Genomic DNA, 17962 nt, shown 5'->3' on the forward strand with positions numbered 1-17962 from the left:
GAGCTGAAATGCCCTTTCTCTTCCATGATCTCAGACAGGTTGGGTTTCCTGCTCCCCTGGCCTTACACCTGCACATGGAGCTGGAAGCATTTACCTTGAATGAATGTCCTGAAAACCATTGCTGTGCATGAGTGGCCCCATGGCTGGCCCCTCGTGTAGTCGGGAGGGTTAGGGAGGCCCAGGGAGGCCTGGTGCAGGTGCCCACCTTCAGCTCTCTGGTGGTCCCCAGGCCTGGAAGGAGAGGCTTGAAGTTGGGGAGGACACTCCTGTAGGTCCATGTTGTTTTTCGGGTCTCAGCCTCATTTACTGTCTCACGCCCTTTCCTGGTGCCTCTGGCCCATCAGGTGACAGTACTGCCCACCGTCTGCCCTGGGCATCCTGACCCTCCTTGGGACGTAATTGGGGAGAACGTGGCTGGCCTCAGTAAGCTGTTGTCTGGCTCTCCTTTTCCTAAGTTGTAAGCAGGTGTGACCAGCATAAACTCAACTTCTGCCTGGTCCTCCAGGCCAGCGGTGCTGGGGATGCAGCTCTGCACATGAGCATGAATGTGTTTCTGCAGGAAATTGGGTTCCTTTACATTGGAAGGATAGAGTACCTGGAAGGCTTCTTTCCCCACAGCTCAGGCCATCTGGAGTGTCAGCCAGGATAGTCACACTGAGGTTCTTGAGCGAGCTCTGAAGTCAGAGGATACAGGATGAAGGGAGCATTGATCCCAACAGGCGCCCATGTCCATGGGGTTTCTTTTGGTGGTTAGGGGAGCATAAGCCTCTTTGTGAATTCTAGTTTTCCGAGAAAGTCTTGTTGAAATTTCTTTTTTGTCCAATTGGGTTATTTATTATAAGTATTTTATACATTATTTGTGCAACAGCATGGTGTTTTGTTCATTGTTTTGTGCTAAAGAGCAGAAGATGATCCCTGCATTTGGGGAACTTATCTAGAGATAAAAAGTATCTCCATGCGTGTGCAAGGAAACAGGCTATCATGTGACACCTCTGTGGTCTGGATGAACACCTTGGGGTTGGAGGGCATTTCACAGGGGAGGTGGTTGTGATCTCCGTCGGGAGAGGGAAGGACAGCCTGGGTCACTGGAGCCGTGGGGTGACTGCTCTCAGCTGTGTGGAGGGGAAGGGACCAGTGTTTACTGAGCACCTGCTCTGTCTCGGGCTTGGCTCTGGGTGCCTAGGGTAGGATCCACAGAGAGTCTGGAAAAGCAGGCTTGGAGAGTGTTGAGTGCTTGGCCGAGGACGTTGGGTTTTAGTGTTTAGGATGTAGTGAGTCACTGGAAGTGACTCATCACAGGGCAGGGACATGATGAAATAGGTGTTTTGTGAAGATGAATGCAGTCTCAGGATGTAGAGAGGATTAAGAGAGGAGCCTGGAAGCAGTGAGATGAGTTAGAAGGTGATTCCATTATTGAGAACAAGAGAAGAAGGAAGGGGAAAGGAAGGGATGTGCTCACTTGTTACTTAAGGTGATAAAATTATACATACATGTTTCTTATGGAGACTCAGAAGGGTGGCCAACTGAGTTTAGCAGTTCTTTCCCATTGTCTATGGATGCAGATTCTACTTCAGACTAAAGATGAGATGCTACCTTTCATGGTGTTCTGTGCACAGCATTTAAATTGCTGTGCAGTGTTTCATGGATTATATGTCCTCAATTTCTAATTGTTGGGTGTGTAGCTGGTTTCCTATTTTGTAGTGCTGTTTATTAAAACATCTGATTTTCTATATACATCTTGACCATTTGTAGACAAACATTTTAAATTCCTGGGTCACATACTGATCACTTCCAGGAAATTTTCCATTAATTAATTCTGTCATGATAAGACAGATTCTTCAATTGTCCCAGCTTTTTTTTTTTTTTTTTAATAAAATTTCTCTCCAGACGCAGGATCCACTTCAGTATCATACGTTGCATCTAGATACTAGATAATGTGCATTTCAAAAAAAAGAAATCAGTGCAGTTGTGTTATTAAGGTCTCATCTTCTGGACTTGTCTGGTTGTTTCTTTGTGGTGTCATTTGACTTGATTTTTTGTCCCCTGTATTTCCTGTGGGAAGGTGGTGAGGTTTATGGCTTGATTAGGTTAAGTCAGAGGAGGATGGTACTGCCAGTAGGAATGAAGACAAAATGTTGATTTTATGGGCAAGATAAGGGATAAAAGCTTCATAAATTAGAATTAAAATAGGACTTGATAAAAATATTGTTTAGTTATCAGTTATTCCCAAATGAATATCCTTTTATTCATCGCATTAAAATTTCCTGGCAAGTAATCAAAACAAGCTCCCTGGGGAACTCAGACAGCTCCCAAAGTCACGTGCAGTGAGAGAGGTTGATGATTGCATGTCGGGAGAGCTTTGAGGTGAAATGACTCTGAGAAAGAGTTTGTTTCCGACACTGACTGTGAATACGTATATAGCCTTCTATGTGATTGTGAAATATCTATGTATGTATTCATGGTGATGTTTGTAAGATGTAGTAACAAACATCTGTTTCATTTAAGAAATGTTCCTGGGACTTCCTTGGCGGCCCAGTGATTAGGACACCGTGCTTCCACTGCAGGGGGCACGGGGACTCAGATCCTGCATGCCACATGGCATGGGAAAGAAAAGAAGTGTTCATGGGGGCATTAGCCCATGAGTTTATGAGCTAAAACATAGTAATAATAGTACCTAGAAGAAATACAAAGCATTTCAGCCTTGAGAAGTTCTGACTCAGCAGAGCTGAGGTTTGGAGCTTCTGCCTAGTAGTCAAGGGGTGCTGCTCTGGGATGGAACCCTACTTAGAGAACCACTGCTCCAACTAGGACGAGGTTCAAACTGTAGTGTGATACTTAGGTGAGTGGGTTTTCAAACTTGACTTTTTTAAACAATCAAAACTTTTTTATTAAAATAAATATTTTATGGACCTACTCACTGTGCAAAACATTAAAAAGTGATGCTGTTGGGAAGAGATTGGGAGGAGGGGCTGTAGGAAGACAAACAACTGTGATGCTGCTGTTGGAAACCACCCGTATGGGTCTTAGAAAGGGCTAGGAATCATCGGCAGACCTGGGGCCGTCTTGGCTGACAGCATTTATTAGTTGTGACTTCTTGGCAGCAGTTTATGCTCTCTGAGTCTTATATTTTCTCATCTGAAAATAGGGCTTATAAACCCTCCCATCACATTAGATAGTGCGCGTGAATGTAATGCAAATCGAACTCAGGGTTACCACATTCTCATTCTTGCCTTGGTTCTGTCCCAAGCCAACTCTGTGATCTCTGTTAGATGATTTCTATGGAGAGGAGCAGGAATTGGGGAGCATCTGTGGCTTGGGTGATATCTTTGCTGTTGTGAAAGTTATGTCACGGGTACAGACGTCAATCATGGGCTGATTTCCCTACTTCTGGGCTAATGTGTGACTGTAGAGTGATCATGTGCTGATTCTAATAAAGCAGAATGCCAGACAGTTATTTCCTTGGGGTTGGAATTCACCTTTGGTTTCAGGCTGCCTTCTTTTTTGATCGACATGTTAAATGCAGCCATCCACCCTTCAAGGGAGGCAGCAGGTTTGTGGTTTGCTCTGTTGTGTTGTGGTGGTGAGGTGGTATCATGAGTGTTGGGTGTGGTTTGGGGTGGAAAAGGGGGGCAGCAGAGATTGATCAATTGATCTATAGATTTCAATTGAAGATATTTTTTAAAATCCCAGAAAATTCCCAAAGCATAACTTGAATTTGCCATCCACACAGATGACTCTTTACACAGTTCTTGCGTTGTTTTAGGTAGTATACATCATCTAAAGTACACAGGAGGAGGTGGTAGGTCATATACAAATACTACATCATTTTGTACCAGGGATTGAGCATCTGGATTTTGATGTCCCCATAAGTCTTGGAACCCCATACTGAGGGGGGACTGTATCATGTCTATCTTGAACTACCAATGTTCATTAAAAAAAAAAAAAAGAACTTAACAGCATACTTAAAGTTTCTTGCTTTTGGTTTAAGTAGATTGGAAAGATACTTACCAAGATAATCTAGCATGAGGCATCAATCCTACTGACTTTATATTGCTCTTCTACTGACTTTAAAGAGAATATGCTTTCTATTTGTGATGTCATTACCAGTGACTTCATTTGTCTCTGCATTATAACTTTCCTTGGCTCACAGGATGGACAAATGCTAACCTTGAAGCCCTGTGCCACCACGCCCATTATTTTATTTTCCAACAATTTCTTGTCTTTTGGTTTCTGGACATTATAGTTGTGCAGAGTCAAGTGGTTCTACCAGGATTCTCATGAAAAAGAGCAGCATCTCCTAGAGAGTTTGTCTTTTCCAACTTTGTGCCTGGTCCATTCCACATTCTCCTCCATATTTCTGTGTGAACAGTTATGTTACTTCTTCTTTTTGTCTGTCTTTTGACTCAGTGTGGAAGATTGAACCCTGTTTCACTGCCCTGTGTGTGCTTTGCCTCCCTCTCTTGCAACCACTTCTTGGATTTCTGTCTGTTTCTCTCTCTCTCTCACACACACACACACAAATGTGATGTTTGATGTCACATTATTTTCTTTTAAAACTGCTCAGAGCTGAACCATGTAAGATACCTTTATTGCTTATTCTTGGACAACTTGTATGTTTTCTCTGGAATGAACAATTCACCCCCACCCCCCACCCTCCTTTGGTTGGTCTTCTGTGAACTTGCAGCTAATTCCATCCCCACTTGGCCAGCTGTTAAGTAGCGTCTCATTGTGTTGAGGTGCATGGGGTCCTCTACCGGCCTCGTCTGACGACAGCTCCCACCATGACCTGCCCTTCCCACCCCTGGTAAGCATCCTGTGCGTCCTCTCACAGGTCTGTCCCGGCTTCACGCACCACGGTGTCCTCATTCGTGGTTAGGTCTCTGTTGGCACACATCTTCTAGTACCCATCTGAGAAAGAGAGAGGGAACTTCTTGGTGACACTTCATTTCTGAAAGTGTTGTATTCTACTGGCGCTCATGCTTCACTGATAGTTGGTCGGTGAGGTCCAGAATTCTATGTTGTAGAACATTTCTCTTAGAAGTTTTCAAGTCAGTGTGCTGTTATCATATAGATTTTGGTGTTGCTCTTAAAAAGGTCCAACCCATTCTGGTTTCTGATTCCTTTTCCCTTTGGTGGTGACTTGTATTTTACTTTCTGGAAATTCCTTCCTTTCTTCATTCCATCCCACCCTCTTCTGGGATCTGATTCTCTTAAAACCTCATCACCAACCTTTCTCAAATGTTCTCACTGAACGTAATCTTTTTCTCTTCAGAACTCACAAAGCATTTTTTTAACTTACTTATTTTTAAGTGGAGGAAAATTGCTTCACAGTATTGTGAAGCCTCTGCCATACATCAACATGAGTCACCCGTAGGTGTACATGTTTCCTTTCCTTCTTTAACCCTCACAAATCATTTTTATGTTTCATTTTCTTATGACCCATGGTCTGTCTGTTTTTAACTATTTGTGTTTTTTTTTTCTTATCTGATAAATTTTAATTTTTCACAATAGGTCTTGATTGTTAGTGCTTATACTCAGTTTTTTTTGGATCAATGTGAATTTCCTAGTTACACAAGTCTATTCTCCTTTGAAGATTTGACAGGGTATAGATCATTACTATACACCGTGACTGAGGCAAGAGTAGGGTACCGTTTCTATTTGCAGATGCTTTTCTTGAAACTCACTTGGGCATAAAATATGTACCACTTGTGTGTCACCACTTGAAAAAGCTCATTACCTTGTTGTATGGTGTGGTGTCTTAAGAGTCCCTTGGACTTCGAGATCCAACTAGTCTATCCTAAAGGAAATCAGTCCTGAATATTCATTGGAAGGACTGATGCTGAAGCTGAAACTCCAATACTTTGGCCACCCGATGCAAAGAACTGGCTCATTGGACAAGACCCTGATGCTGGCAAAGATTGAAGGCAGGAAGAAAAGGGGACGACAGAGGATAAGAAGATTGGGTGGCATCACCGACTTGATCGACATGGGTTTGGGTGGACTCTGGGAGTTGGTGATGGACAGGGAGGCCTGGCGTGCTGCAGTCCATGGGGTTGCAAAGAGTTGGACATGACTGAGCAACTGAACTGAACTGAACTGAACAGTGTGGTGATGCTTTGTGGAGTGGTGAGAGATTTCTTGAAGTCTGGGTAGGAATCATTCTTTCATTATGACTTTCCCTCCTCTGTCTCTCTTCCTGTGTCCTGGGATAGAGTGCGAATCAGAATTCTTTGCAGTTTGCATCTTATTAAATCTCTGCTTTCTTTCTACCTGATCACAGAACTATCCCCTCCATCTTTCCCCAGTTGTCTTGGGTGAGAAGCAGTGATTCCGTGTGTGGGTTTGTCTCCTGGTTTCTTCTCTGGGCTCCGATCCATCTTGGGGAGTGTTGCCTGGCGGGGACATTTGCTTCTTGGTAGTCCTCTATGCAGCCACTTGTTGAGAACCTTGTCTCTCATTTCTGGATTTTTGTTCATCATAATGTAACCTTATTGTTACTGTTCAGATCTTTGGTTATTTATATGCACATACTGTAAGGGAAACCTTTTTAAAAAATTGAGTATGTGTCACTTTTTTTTTTAATCCAATGACAAGTCTACCGATTGTAGAATTAATGTTTTTGGCATTTTTTAAAGTGGCTTATCACTGCTTTCTGTTCAGTTGTATGTATAAGTTTCTATAGCCAGGACAGCAACAGCAATGATTTCTGTTATTAATTATTTCAAACTTCTTAGTGAAAACTACCGTGAAGTGGAATCAACGAGTATGTGCCAACTTGTTTAGAAAACAAGTTTTTCTCCTGGGTACTTGACCGTTCCTTGAAAATACTGCCAATCCTCTGGGTATTTAGAGAGAATTGTGTGGACGAAGGCTGTCAGTTAACACCTCCTTAGAGACAACTCTTCCAAGAAGATGTATTTCTCAGCAGTGAAAAGCATCCTGGTTTTACACTCTTGTGGGAGGACTTTTTTTTAGTGTCCTTTGCTCTGTTGGGATTACTGATGATTCCCACTTTGTGTCTTCTCTCCCAGCAGTTGTTTCCATTCAGCACATGGTTCAGCGTGACATTAATAAGTACCAGCCTGATGAAAGCCTTGACATGGTGTTGTCGTGGCTACTTGGCATAGCTGACCGTTGAATCAGGACTTCTCTGAAGTCAGGAATCAACAACTGAATCTCAGAAATGGACACACCCTGGTCAGGCAGTTGAAGGATGATAAGCCAAGTCTGGAGAATATTTCAAGGAGGAGGGAGTGACCAGCAGTGTCAGATTCTGCTGATAGATCAAGGAAGATGGGTCCTGAGAACTCACTAGCAGCATGGAGGCTGTTGGTGACCTCGATGGACAGTTTTGGCACTTGTGGTGGGGAGGAAGCCTGACTAGCAGGGGGCTATAGGAGAAGGAGAATCTGAGATGACAGACCCTTAAAATATTTTGCTGTCAAGGGGATCAAAGTGTGGTAGCTCAAGGACAAAAGTAGGGTCCATAGAAGATTTCATACAATTATTTTAGCATCTGCAAAAATACAGTATTAACAACTTTTGAAGACTCTGAGTTGACAGCTAAGTGCTATTTTCCATGCTGTTATGGTTTTAAAAAATTAATTTTATTGAAGTATAGTTGATTTACACTGTTGTGTTAATTTCTACTGTATGACTGATTCAGTCATATACATATATACATTCTTTTTAAAAAATACTCTTTTCCATTATAGTTTATCACAGGTACATTGTGCTATATAAGGGGACCTTGTTGTTTATCCATCCGATATGTGCTAGTTTGCATCATACTGTTAACGGTTTTTAGGAACTCTAACAGTAAGGCTAGAGATAGACTTTTAACCTTTCTTGGGATGTTCCAGTCAGGAGAAGCTCTTGGGGAAGAGGATGGCTGAGGAGTCTTGAGGGATGGAAATGGTCAGCCTGTGGGTAAGTGGGGCTCCAAACATTGGGCACAGTGGGGAGGGGTGCGTTTATACAGGACACAGTGCAGGCTGCTAGAGAGGAAATGGTGCAAAGGAGGCGGGACTGTGGTAGGTTCCCCTGTATCAGTTTAAGAGATTGGGACATCTTTAGGAGGGAATTTATTTCCAGGGAGTACCAAATGTTATAGACAGGCAGTAGATTATGATCTCATGTGGAAAGAGTGAGGAGGGTCAAGAGGCTTTAAGAACGTGTTTTATAAGTTACGTTTTAGGGGTCAGTTTGCATCTGTGTTGGAACAGAAAATGGCAACCCACTCCAGTATTCTTGCCTGGGAAATTCCATGGACAGAGGAGCCTGGCGGGCTCCATGGGGTTACAAGCAATCGGACACAACTGAGCATGCACACATTGCCTTTTGTGTGCATAAAAGTGTTTCAGAAATGAAAGCAGATTTTTAAGCTGGTTAGGTCATCCTGCTCCGGGGAGGCAGAGGACAGGCTGGATCAGTGATAAATGGTTGGACATGATGGTAAAGGACCACCTTCTCTTTATTCACCCCCCGGGTTATTCATTCTTCCCCATTTCTCTTGCAGAGTGAATGCCACTTGGGAAGGAAGAGTAGAAGTACAGTTTGTTTCAGGACTTTGTTCTTTAACAGCTGAACAAATCTAGAAATGAAAAATTCTGGAGCCTGGCTGGACTAACAGCAGTGGGTTTCCCAAGAACTCTCTAGGTGACGTGATTAATATAAACAGGGAATTAGCCGAGTAAGGCCCATGTATGAAGGGGATGCCAAGAGAGGGGTGTGTGTGTGTGTGTGCATGCGCGCGCACTCGTGTGTATTCTAGAAGCTTACTCTCTGTGTTCTGGATGAACAGTTGATTTCAGTACTGAATCTCTTTCTCTTTTTAAATGTTTTGGCCGTGTGGCATCTTAGTTCCCCGGCTGAAAGGCTGAGTCTTAACCTCTGCACCCCCAGGGAATTCCCTGAATTTCCTTTTAAAGAAGTCCAGATAAATGAGGGTGCATGCAGAGCCACTGTGGAGTGTTGGCGTAGTGGTTTCTATGGTCGTATTTAATAACTTTGAGAACTGGAACCTGAACGGTTTTCTGTGCTGGTTAAAAAGTGACAGGGATTGATAATACATGTTCCATTGTAATGATTGCCTAGGGCTTTGGAGTCCCTGGCTTCGCCCTTGGAAGGTCTGAGTCAGAAGATATGGGGTAGGGTCCATAGTCTGTGTTTTTATTAATAACTGTCATTAATCTTGTGCCTCCTCCACCACAACCTTTCCTCTCAGAAAGAGCTGTTCCTGACATCACTGTTTAAGTTGGTAAAATAGAGTGTTAATGTGAACTGAACTTTTTATTAGTAATTCTGTGCTATGGATGATTCAGTAGCTAATGGCAAAGGTTATAGTTTAGTGTATTTTCATTTTTGAATATACAAATGAGAATGATTGTAGAAGTTGAAGAACAGCTATGTTTTTTTCTCACGTCATTTTAGAACTTGGTTTGATGTTATATTCTGTGGTATATATGTTGTGTGTGTGCGTGTGTATATGTGTACATGCATAAGTGTGCACACAAACCCAGGCAGCAGTGTGTAACATTTAAAGTGAAGTCCTTTGTCTTCCTTCTTCCCCAGCCCCACCCCTCAGGGATAAGTATTAAAATGTTGGTGTCTATATCTGGGGACATTTTTCTGTGCACACATACGAGTGTATATAATTTTGTCTTTATAAAACAGACTCAAGCACACACGCTGTTCTCAGCTTGCTTTGTTCACTTGTGGTCTTAACATTCTGCGTCAGTATATATTAGACCTGTTTGTAGTGATTACATAGAGCCACCAAGGCAGACAGCCTCCTTTTCTTCAGATAGGCTGCAACAAGAGTTTTCCAGACACATGGTATGTGTTGCTTGCTTATTAGAATGTCTCAATAGATTGGATTGGGGAGATTATGAAGTATTTCATATTGGACGATGGGAAACTCAGCATACTTCAGACGAATTACTCTTTTGTGTGCCGTGAGTTGTGCTGGTGTCTGCAGCTCCTATCACAATAGTATATCAGTGTCTGAGCCAAAGGGATGTACATGCATGAGTGACCGCATCATAAAAAAGCTAAATGGACTCAAACGTAGGGAGCCACCTGAATTTTCAATCAAGTGCCGTATTGTTGATGAGGTCAGTTCCTTTTCACGGCAGGAGTTTATCCTGGTTTAAATGGTTGCGTCCCCTTTTGGTGGTCCTAACTTGCTGTATGCTCTCATACAGGATCCAAACTACTGGATACAAGTGCATCGACTAGAACACGGAGATGGAGGAATTCTGGATCTCGATGACATCCTCTGTGATGTGGCAGATGACAAAGACAGGGTGAGTTCAAGTCCAGGGAAGCGGCTCTGGTGCATTTTGTGAAGACTGGGGAGGGTGTGGGTGGAGGGGAGCACTTTCCTTTCTGTTTCAGACACTATTTTAAAGAGCATTTGGGCCACTCATACTGGTTTGCTTATTTTATCGTAAGTATCGTGAATCTTTGCTTTCCTGAACCCCAGGGACTCAATACTAGGTTTTGGGAATTTTAAAATTGCAGTGTTTAAATGGAAACATTTTAAGAAGTTTCCATGCCATTCCCCCCTTATTTTCACCAAACGTAACATCTTTCTTGACAACTCAGGCCTGTCATTATGATCACCATCTCTGTTTTGATCCCAGTGGCTGGCATTCCCTGGCTGCGTTCCAGTGTCCTCCCAGTGGGCTTGGCTTCCAGGAAGCCACCCTTTCCTCTGTAGCTCCTCTTTGGGTTCTGTCATACTGCAACACCATCTTCACTGTCAGCGCTGAAGCCATGGCCTGGACCCACCTCCTGTCTGTCCTCACTGACGGAGGGGGCAGAGGAAAGACTCAGGGTGTGTTAGGAGCATGACAGGATGCTGGGCTCTGGCACAGGAATTCAGATTCTGCCCCTCTCAATCCTCCCCCGGCACCTCCCGCTTTCTTTTAGGCAGCTGGTTAATATGATTTTATTTCAGCATTTACTAAAGTTTTAAATATAATCACATAAAAACCAAGTGTGAAGTATTAGAAAGTTAATGAGTGCCATTGATCTTTCCATGCAAACAATCTCTTTTTGCTGAGATAAGCAATACCAATTCTGCAGCTGGCAATATGTATAATGTGTTACTCTACCAGAGTTTAAAAATAGGCTTGATCAAGAGATTGCACGTGATACAACTGAAGTAGTGCAGATTCTTGATTGGATGAGGTGCTGACTTGAGCAAGCTGTGGTCACGCCCCTCATGTCTGGCAGTGAGATGATGGGGAGGACTGGCCGCCGCATCCTCACCTGTTCATCACGGCTTGTGATATAGCTCAGGGTGGGCTCTGCAGTGATGTTACCTCATGGGATCAAGGAAGGTAAATCTCCCAGCGATCACTCCTGTTCCTCCCAGGTGATGGATCACGCCAACCACCAGCCCCTTGCCTCCTGGGCTGTGGGCTGCCGCGTCTTCATTACACCTGCATTCCCGACAGTTAGCATGGTGCCTGGTGCAGAACCGGTTGAAGTCTTATGTGTTTTCTTGAAATCTTAAGGAAAAGGAAAATTTCCAGGTACCAGGTATTGTGTAACCTGTGTCAAGGATATTTGATTCACTAGCACCTGCCATAGTGGGGTTTGTCCCCTGCAGCTCCCGTGGGCTGGGAGCACACTGTGTTGAAAATACAGAACTTTCCTGCCCACATGTGGTTTGCTGCTGTTTCTTCAGGTGTCAGTTCTAGTCATGAGGCTCCAGGAGCAAGAGGCTCTCAAGTCCTTTTGCTGCAATCCACATGAAGAGGCCCCTCTCGAGACTCAAATTATAGTCACTTTATTGTGCAGCTCAGCTCCAGAGCTTAGACAACTACAGAGATTTATGAAGGATTTAAACAGGTGTCCTTTCCCAGTCATAATGCTGCAAAGAGATGAGCTAATGTTGTATTGATCTTTTAATATTTTTTCTTCTCCCTTCCTCTTCCTTCTTTTCTTTTTTTGGTTGTTTTTCTTAAGATAGTACGGCTTCTTGTGCAGAAAGAGAAAAATACTGGCAAAGACATAGCTACCCGTGACCCCATTGCTGCCTGAAGCTCATTACTGCTGCTCTTTGAGTGGGCTTTGCTTTTCCTGAGACTCTTTTCCTTCAGACACACACACACACACACACACACACACTGTTTCTCTTAAATAGGAGGGAGTGAGCCTGCCTTTTTGGAGTTGCTTATAAACATGTTTCCATGTCCACTGATGGTGGCTTTGCTGACAGAACTGCACAGTGTTCTGTTTTAGGGAGTTTTGTGCTGGTTCTTTCTTCCTGGTTTGGATTCTTGGATTTCTGTGGAGGAGGCCCTGTGGTCCGGGGCGTGTCCCTGCCCACAGCGGCAGTGATGAGCATGCCTGTTTCTCTGCCTGTTTCCTTTCAGTTGAAGTATAGTTAATTTACAATTTTGTGTTAGTTTCAGGTATACAGCAGAGTGATTCAGTTATACTTGTGCATATATTCCTTTCCATTATTGCTTATTACAGGATACTGCAAACTGTTTCTTTTCTGCATTGAGCACAGATGTAGGTTTCCCCCAAATTGGTGCCTTTTCACTCTGTGTTTTGACTTTATGTCCAAGTAAAGAGAGGGAGTAAGAGTGGGCTCTGAGACTGCCTCCGTGCTGTGTCTTGCCCTGGTGTGTTGTCGGGACCACGGTTGCCATAGGAGCAGGATGATATAGCACCTGGCGGGTTCATGAAGCACCCCCATCAGCATTCACACTCCAGACAGAGTTCACATTCTGAGTTGGTATTGAGACGTAGGTGTTTGGGTATTGGGTTATTGAGACTTATTTTACGGCCCAGTGTATGGTCTTTTTGGTGGGTGTTTGGAGAGAGAGGAGAGAGAGGGAGAGATAAGGAGAGAAAGAGAAGGTGGGGGCAGGGGGAGAGAAAGGAAAAAGAGGGAGAGAGAGAATAAGGCAAACTGTGATCTAAAACAGTTGCCTATTAAAATCATAGGGTACTTAATAAACTGTGTTTTAGATTTTATAATCATTGTTTTGTTTCAAAGTATTTAAATGTGTGTGTGTGTGCATGTGTGTTAGTCACTCAGTTGTGTCCAGATCTTTGTGACCCCGTGGACTGTAGCCCATCAGTCTCCTCTATCCATGGGATTCTCCAGACAAGAACACTGGAGTAGGTAGCTATTGCCTTCTCCAGGGGATCTTCCCAACCCAGGGCTTGAACCCAGGTCTTCTGCATTTCAGGCACATTCTTTACCATCTGAGCCATAAGAGAAGTCCAAATATGAATATGTGTAAAATTAATTTCAGTTTTTGAAGGAGCATCTTCATGGACCCACTTTAAGTTGTAACTAAAAACATATAACTAATCCAGAATCTCAGCACCACACGAGTGTTGTTGGGTGATTGTTGTATTATTTTATGTATTATTTTGAGTTCAAAGAAAAGTATATTATTTGAAGTGATAAAGTTATACAAAGTGAGGGATTGTGTGTAGTCAGCTGCATGGCTGTTTTCCATGGTTCTGAAATTTGATTCTGTATAATCACCTTGGAGTGTTTTCAACTTTTTTTTTGGCAGGGTCTCTGAATAAGAATCTTGACACCTATTTTGCTTTTAGGTTAGAAAAGCAATCTTCTAAATAAATAGTACATTTCCTCTTAAAAAAAAAAAAAGTCCTGTTTTTTGGAATTCCTCTGGACTCCTGCATTTTATACTCTCTACCCCTCAAGTGATCCAACTCACTGGAAAGACCCTGATGCTGGGAAAGTTTGAGGGCAGGAGGAGAAGAGCGTGACAGAGGATGAGATGGTTGGATGATCACTGAATCAGTGTGCATGAGTTTGCACAAACTCCGGGAGATAGCGAAGCAAAGGGAAGCCTGGTGTGCTGTACTCCATGGGATTGCAAAGAGATGGACCCAACTCAGTAACTGAGCAACAACTCCTCAAGTGCCCCACATGCTGTTTTTGCTCCCAAACTGTAAAGACAAGACTTCATTGGCTTGTCCACCTGGCAGTCTCTGTAAAAGGGCAAACTCAGAGATAGAGATTTTATACCTGGTCATTGAATTTGTAAAATTATGAAAAAATATTTTTAACAGAAGGAAATAAGGATTGAGAGGAAATAATTCAAATGATCACAGGAAAAAATTGAAGCATCTATTAGCTGTAATTTTGGTCACTATCCTTTAGTTATTAATGTTCAATGCATAGCACTGAGAAGCTTTCATTTAGTGCCTATATGATTCCAATACCAGGGCTTACCCAAATGTATTCAAAATGGTGTGAGTGTGGGTTGTCTTGGGTTCTTGGAGTAGGTTTGATTTCCTAAGACACAGAATATTCTAGAGTTAGGTTGAGCATGAGGATGTGCCATGTGTTCATCTCTTCTGGACATTGATTCTTCCAGGCAGGGTACAGAGTCAGCCTGTACGTGCTGTTACACCGGTCTGTTTACTCTCAGAATCTGATTCTCAGTCTTCTCATTGACATCCTGCCAAATTGTGAAAAACCATAGTGGCTTTCACGCGTTCTCTAGCACGGCTGACAGCAGCTGTAACTCGAGCCTTCCTGAATGGTGCTCTGTTCTGTCTGAATTTCTTCCTGATTTGCTCTCCATTATTTATTATTTACTATCTCTGAGCTTCTCTTAGTTCCCTGTCCCTCCTGTCATTCCCTCTGTAAACTTTAGTAAACTGGGTACATAGATGTCCAGGTAAGAATACTGGGCGTTTACTTCTCCCTGCAAGCTGGCACCTTACACTGACTGAAGGGTGGAAATGGACGTTTCAGGCGGAAGTGATCAGCAGTTAGAGTTGGGAAAGGATGCTTTGTTGGGGAGCAGTCAGCAGGAACAGAGTCTTTTTCTCACTCACAGCATTGTCTTCTCTTAAGTCCTTGGTGTTGAAGGTGATTTAAGATGTGGTATCAAGCATTTCCTCTGTCACACTGGGATGTGGTTTTGTTTTGACCAAGGATGATGTCATGTCGTTCTAGCTTTGTGATGACCTTGGGAAATAGCTTTCATTTATCCATATCTAGCTCTTTGTAGGAAGAGCTGGATGGGATAGCAATTTCAACTCTTTGAAGAGTTTGTATGTTTAGAATGGGGTCCAAGTTGTCGAAGGGTTGGTTGCTGTGGAGCCAGCTGTCTGCTGCTTGTTGGAAAGAAGCCAGGGTTCTCTGGGGGACAGTCTGGCTGGCCAGTGTCCTAATGTAGAAGAATATTGAGAAAAAGAAACTCTTAAAATGTATTGGCATTGTGGACAAGCAACCGTTTCCACTTGTCGGTGGAAGCTAGCACAGAGACATTTGCGGAACAGACAAGTTAAAACTGCGTTGTTGAACCAAAGCCAAGTGCCCCTCCTGCTGTTGAAGAAAGCTTAAGTAGAGAAGTTTTCAAACCAGGGTGCTGAATAATAATAGTAATAATATAATAATAATAATGAAAAGACAACACATGTAATAATTTCCTTTGAAGGATAAGACTTTTGATATATATTTTTAACAATTATTTTTAGGTAATTTGACCTGTTTATTGACTGTGCACCTATTGTGTGTCAGACGTTGTGCTCCGTGCCATGGTATATTGTGGAGCACACAAGTAGATACAGTTCCTGCTTCCTTGGGGCTTAGGATCTGTTACGAGAGTCAGACTTACTGATAGATAATGATTTTGAGGAAAAGGAACAGTCCTGTGAAATATGTGATTAAAGTCCCCTGACCATGCTCAGTGGGAAACAATACTTAAAAAAAAAAATGTGAGTGAGCTGGAATTTGGACAGCCAGGTGAGAACAAAGAAGTGTTAGGTGTTCAGATTTATATTTGAGAAATATCCCTAGCTGAATGTGTCAAGAACGAATGGGCGAACTTCCCTGATGGTCCATTGGTTAAAATTCTGTGCTTCCAAAGCAGCGAGTTATAGGTTCCATCCCTGGGCAGGGAGCTAAGATCCTACAAATTGGGTGGTTTGGCAAAAAATTAAAAAAGGAATGAATGAACAGGAGACATAGTGGACCCAGGGAGGCCAGTTGGTGGGCTTTGAGGGGGATGCGAGATGGATGGAGGTTGGATCTGGTGGTGAAGTGGGAAGTAGGTAGGTAGGCAGATCTGAGGTAGCTTAATAGGTAAATTTAATGGTGGGATTATTCCCCAAGGTCGGGAGTGTTGGGGGGGAATCAGGTGGGGGAGCAGGGTTTAGTCCTGACTTTAGCTGGTTGAGGTGCTCTGGAGGATCAGTTTGGCAGGTGAATATTTGGAACCAAAGCGCAGATAAATGTATGGATCTGATATAAAATTGTTAAAAAATCAGATTAAAACAGCATTGAAAGTATAGTCTAATTTTAATGAAAATAATTATACACCTTTGGAAGGTTTTAAGGGACCAATTGAAATAGTTATCTCTGAGGGTGGAATAGGTGAATAACTGGAGATTTTGTTACTTTATTTTTTTAAATTTCTCCGTAGTTCTCCTTCTGCCTAATCCCAATATGAAGAGAGCATTAGTCCTAAATTTGGGTTATAATAGGAACATCCTTTTTTTTTTTTCTTAAAAAAAAAAAAAAAAACTTTAGTGTGAATTGGCATAGTGATGGTTTAAAGAAATAATTAGAAATAATTTGTATAAATAGACTTCATTTAACTAGATGACTTGATTAATTTCCTCCTAACTGGATTTATTTGAGTTAGGTTCTAAATAAGAAAATATTTAAATTAAATGACAGCAGAGCACCAAATGGCTAATTAATTAACTCAAAGGAAAATGTAGCCTGCAGAATGGGAAAAAATATTTGGAAACCATTTCTCTAATAACTCAAATAACTAAAAAAAGAACACCAAAAACAAAACCCAACTGGGTCACGCAATGGACTGAGGAAATGAGTAGATGTTTTTCCAAAGAAGACATGCAAAAGTACCACCGGGCATGCAAATATGTGCTCAACATGACTGATCATCAGGGGAACAACTCAGAACCACAGCGTCAGTTCGCGCCTGTCAGAGTGGCTGGTATCAGAAAACAGGAGACGGCAGGCTTTGGTGGGGATGTGGGGTAAAGGGAGACCGAGGCCTTGTTCACTGTTGATGGGAATGTAAACCGGTGCAGCTGCAGGGAAAAACTGCATGGACAATTCCCAAAACATCAAAACTAAAATTACCAAAGGATCTAGTAATCCTTCCTCTGGGTGTTTATGTAAATCAAGTGAAAACACTTGTCTTGAAATGACATCTGCCCTCCCATGTTCATTGGACTATATTATTTACCGTTGCCAAGGTATAGAAACAACCCAAGTGTCATCCATGGATGAATGGATAAAAGAGTGTTTACACACACACATACACTCACAGGAATATTATTCAGCCATAAGGAAGAAGAAAATCCCATCATTTGTGACAACGTGGGTGGACCGTAGGGAATTTATGCTGAGTGAAATAAGTCAGAGAAAGACAAATATGTATTGCATGATCTCATTTGTATATAGAAACCAAAAAAAGCCAAACCTGCAGAAGCAGAGATTAAAAGAATGGTGGTGACTAGGGGCTGGAAGTTGGGAGAGAAGGGGTGATATTGGTTAAAGGGCACACAATTAAGATGAATAAGAACAACTTAATGATTAGAGTTAGTAATATTGTATTACATGCTTGAAAGTTGCGACGACAGTAGACTTTAAATGTTCTCACCCAAGAAAGATATGGTAATTATGTGCTGTGATGCAAATGTTACTAATACTCCAGTGGTAATTGTTTTGCAGTATAATCAGTGCATCAAATCAACACTTTGTACACCTTAAACTTATATAATGTCATATGTTAGTCACATCTCAAGCTGGGGAAGGACGGGAAGGAAGGCCTTGTTTATGGTTTTAAAATATCACTTGGCCAACACCGACAGTTCTCCAGGAAAAACAGCACATCTCAAAACAAGGGCTCCTGAATAAATGCTGTGAAAAGGTATTTTATAACAAATTTCATCTTTTAAAGTATTTTGT

At 42.4% G+C, this 17962-nt stretch overlaps 1 protein-coding gene across 10 annotated transcripts in view; it reads left to right on the forward strand.

Annotated features, from left to right (window-relative positions):
* Positions 1-17962, forward strand: part of PARD3 (par-3 family cell polarity regulator) — a 568914-nt gene that overhangs the window by 80740 nt on the left and 470212 nt on the right. For all 10 annotated transcript variants that reach the window (XM_068987362.1, XM_068987365.1, XM_068987363.1 and 7 more), the window contains exon 2: positions 10206-10307. In XM_068987362.1, the coding sequence (XP_068843463.1) occupies positions 10206-10307 (102 nt within the window). The remainder of the gene's footprint in view (positions 1-10205; positions 10308-17962) is intronic.

The sequence above is a fragment of the Capricornis sumatraensis genome, chromosome 15, assembly GCF_032405125.1.
Source record: "Capricornis sumatraensis isolate serow.1 chromosome 15, serow.2, whole genome shotgun sequence".
Classification (NCBI taxonomy): Eukaryota; Metazoa; Chordata; class Mammalia; order Artiodactyla; family Bovidae; genus Capricornis; species Capricornis sumatraensis.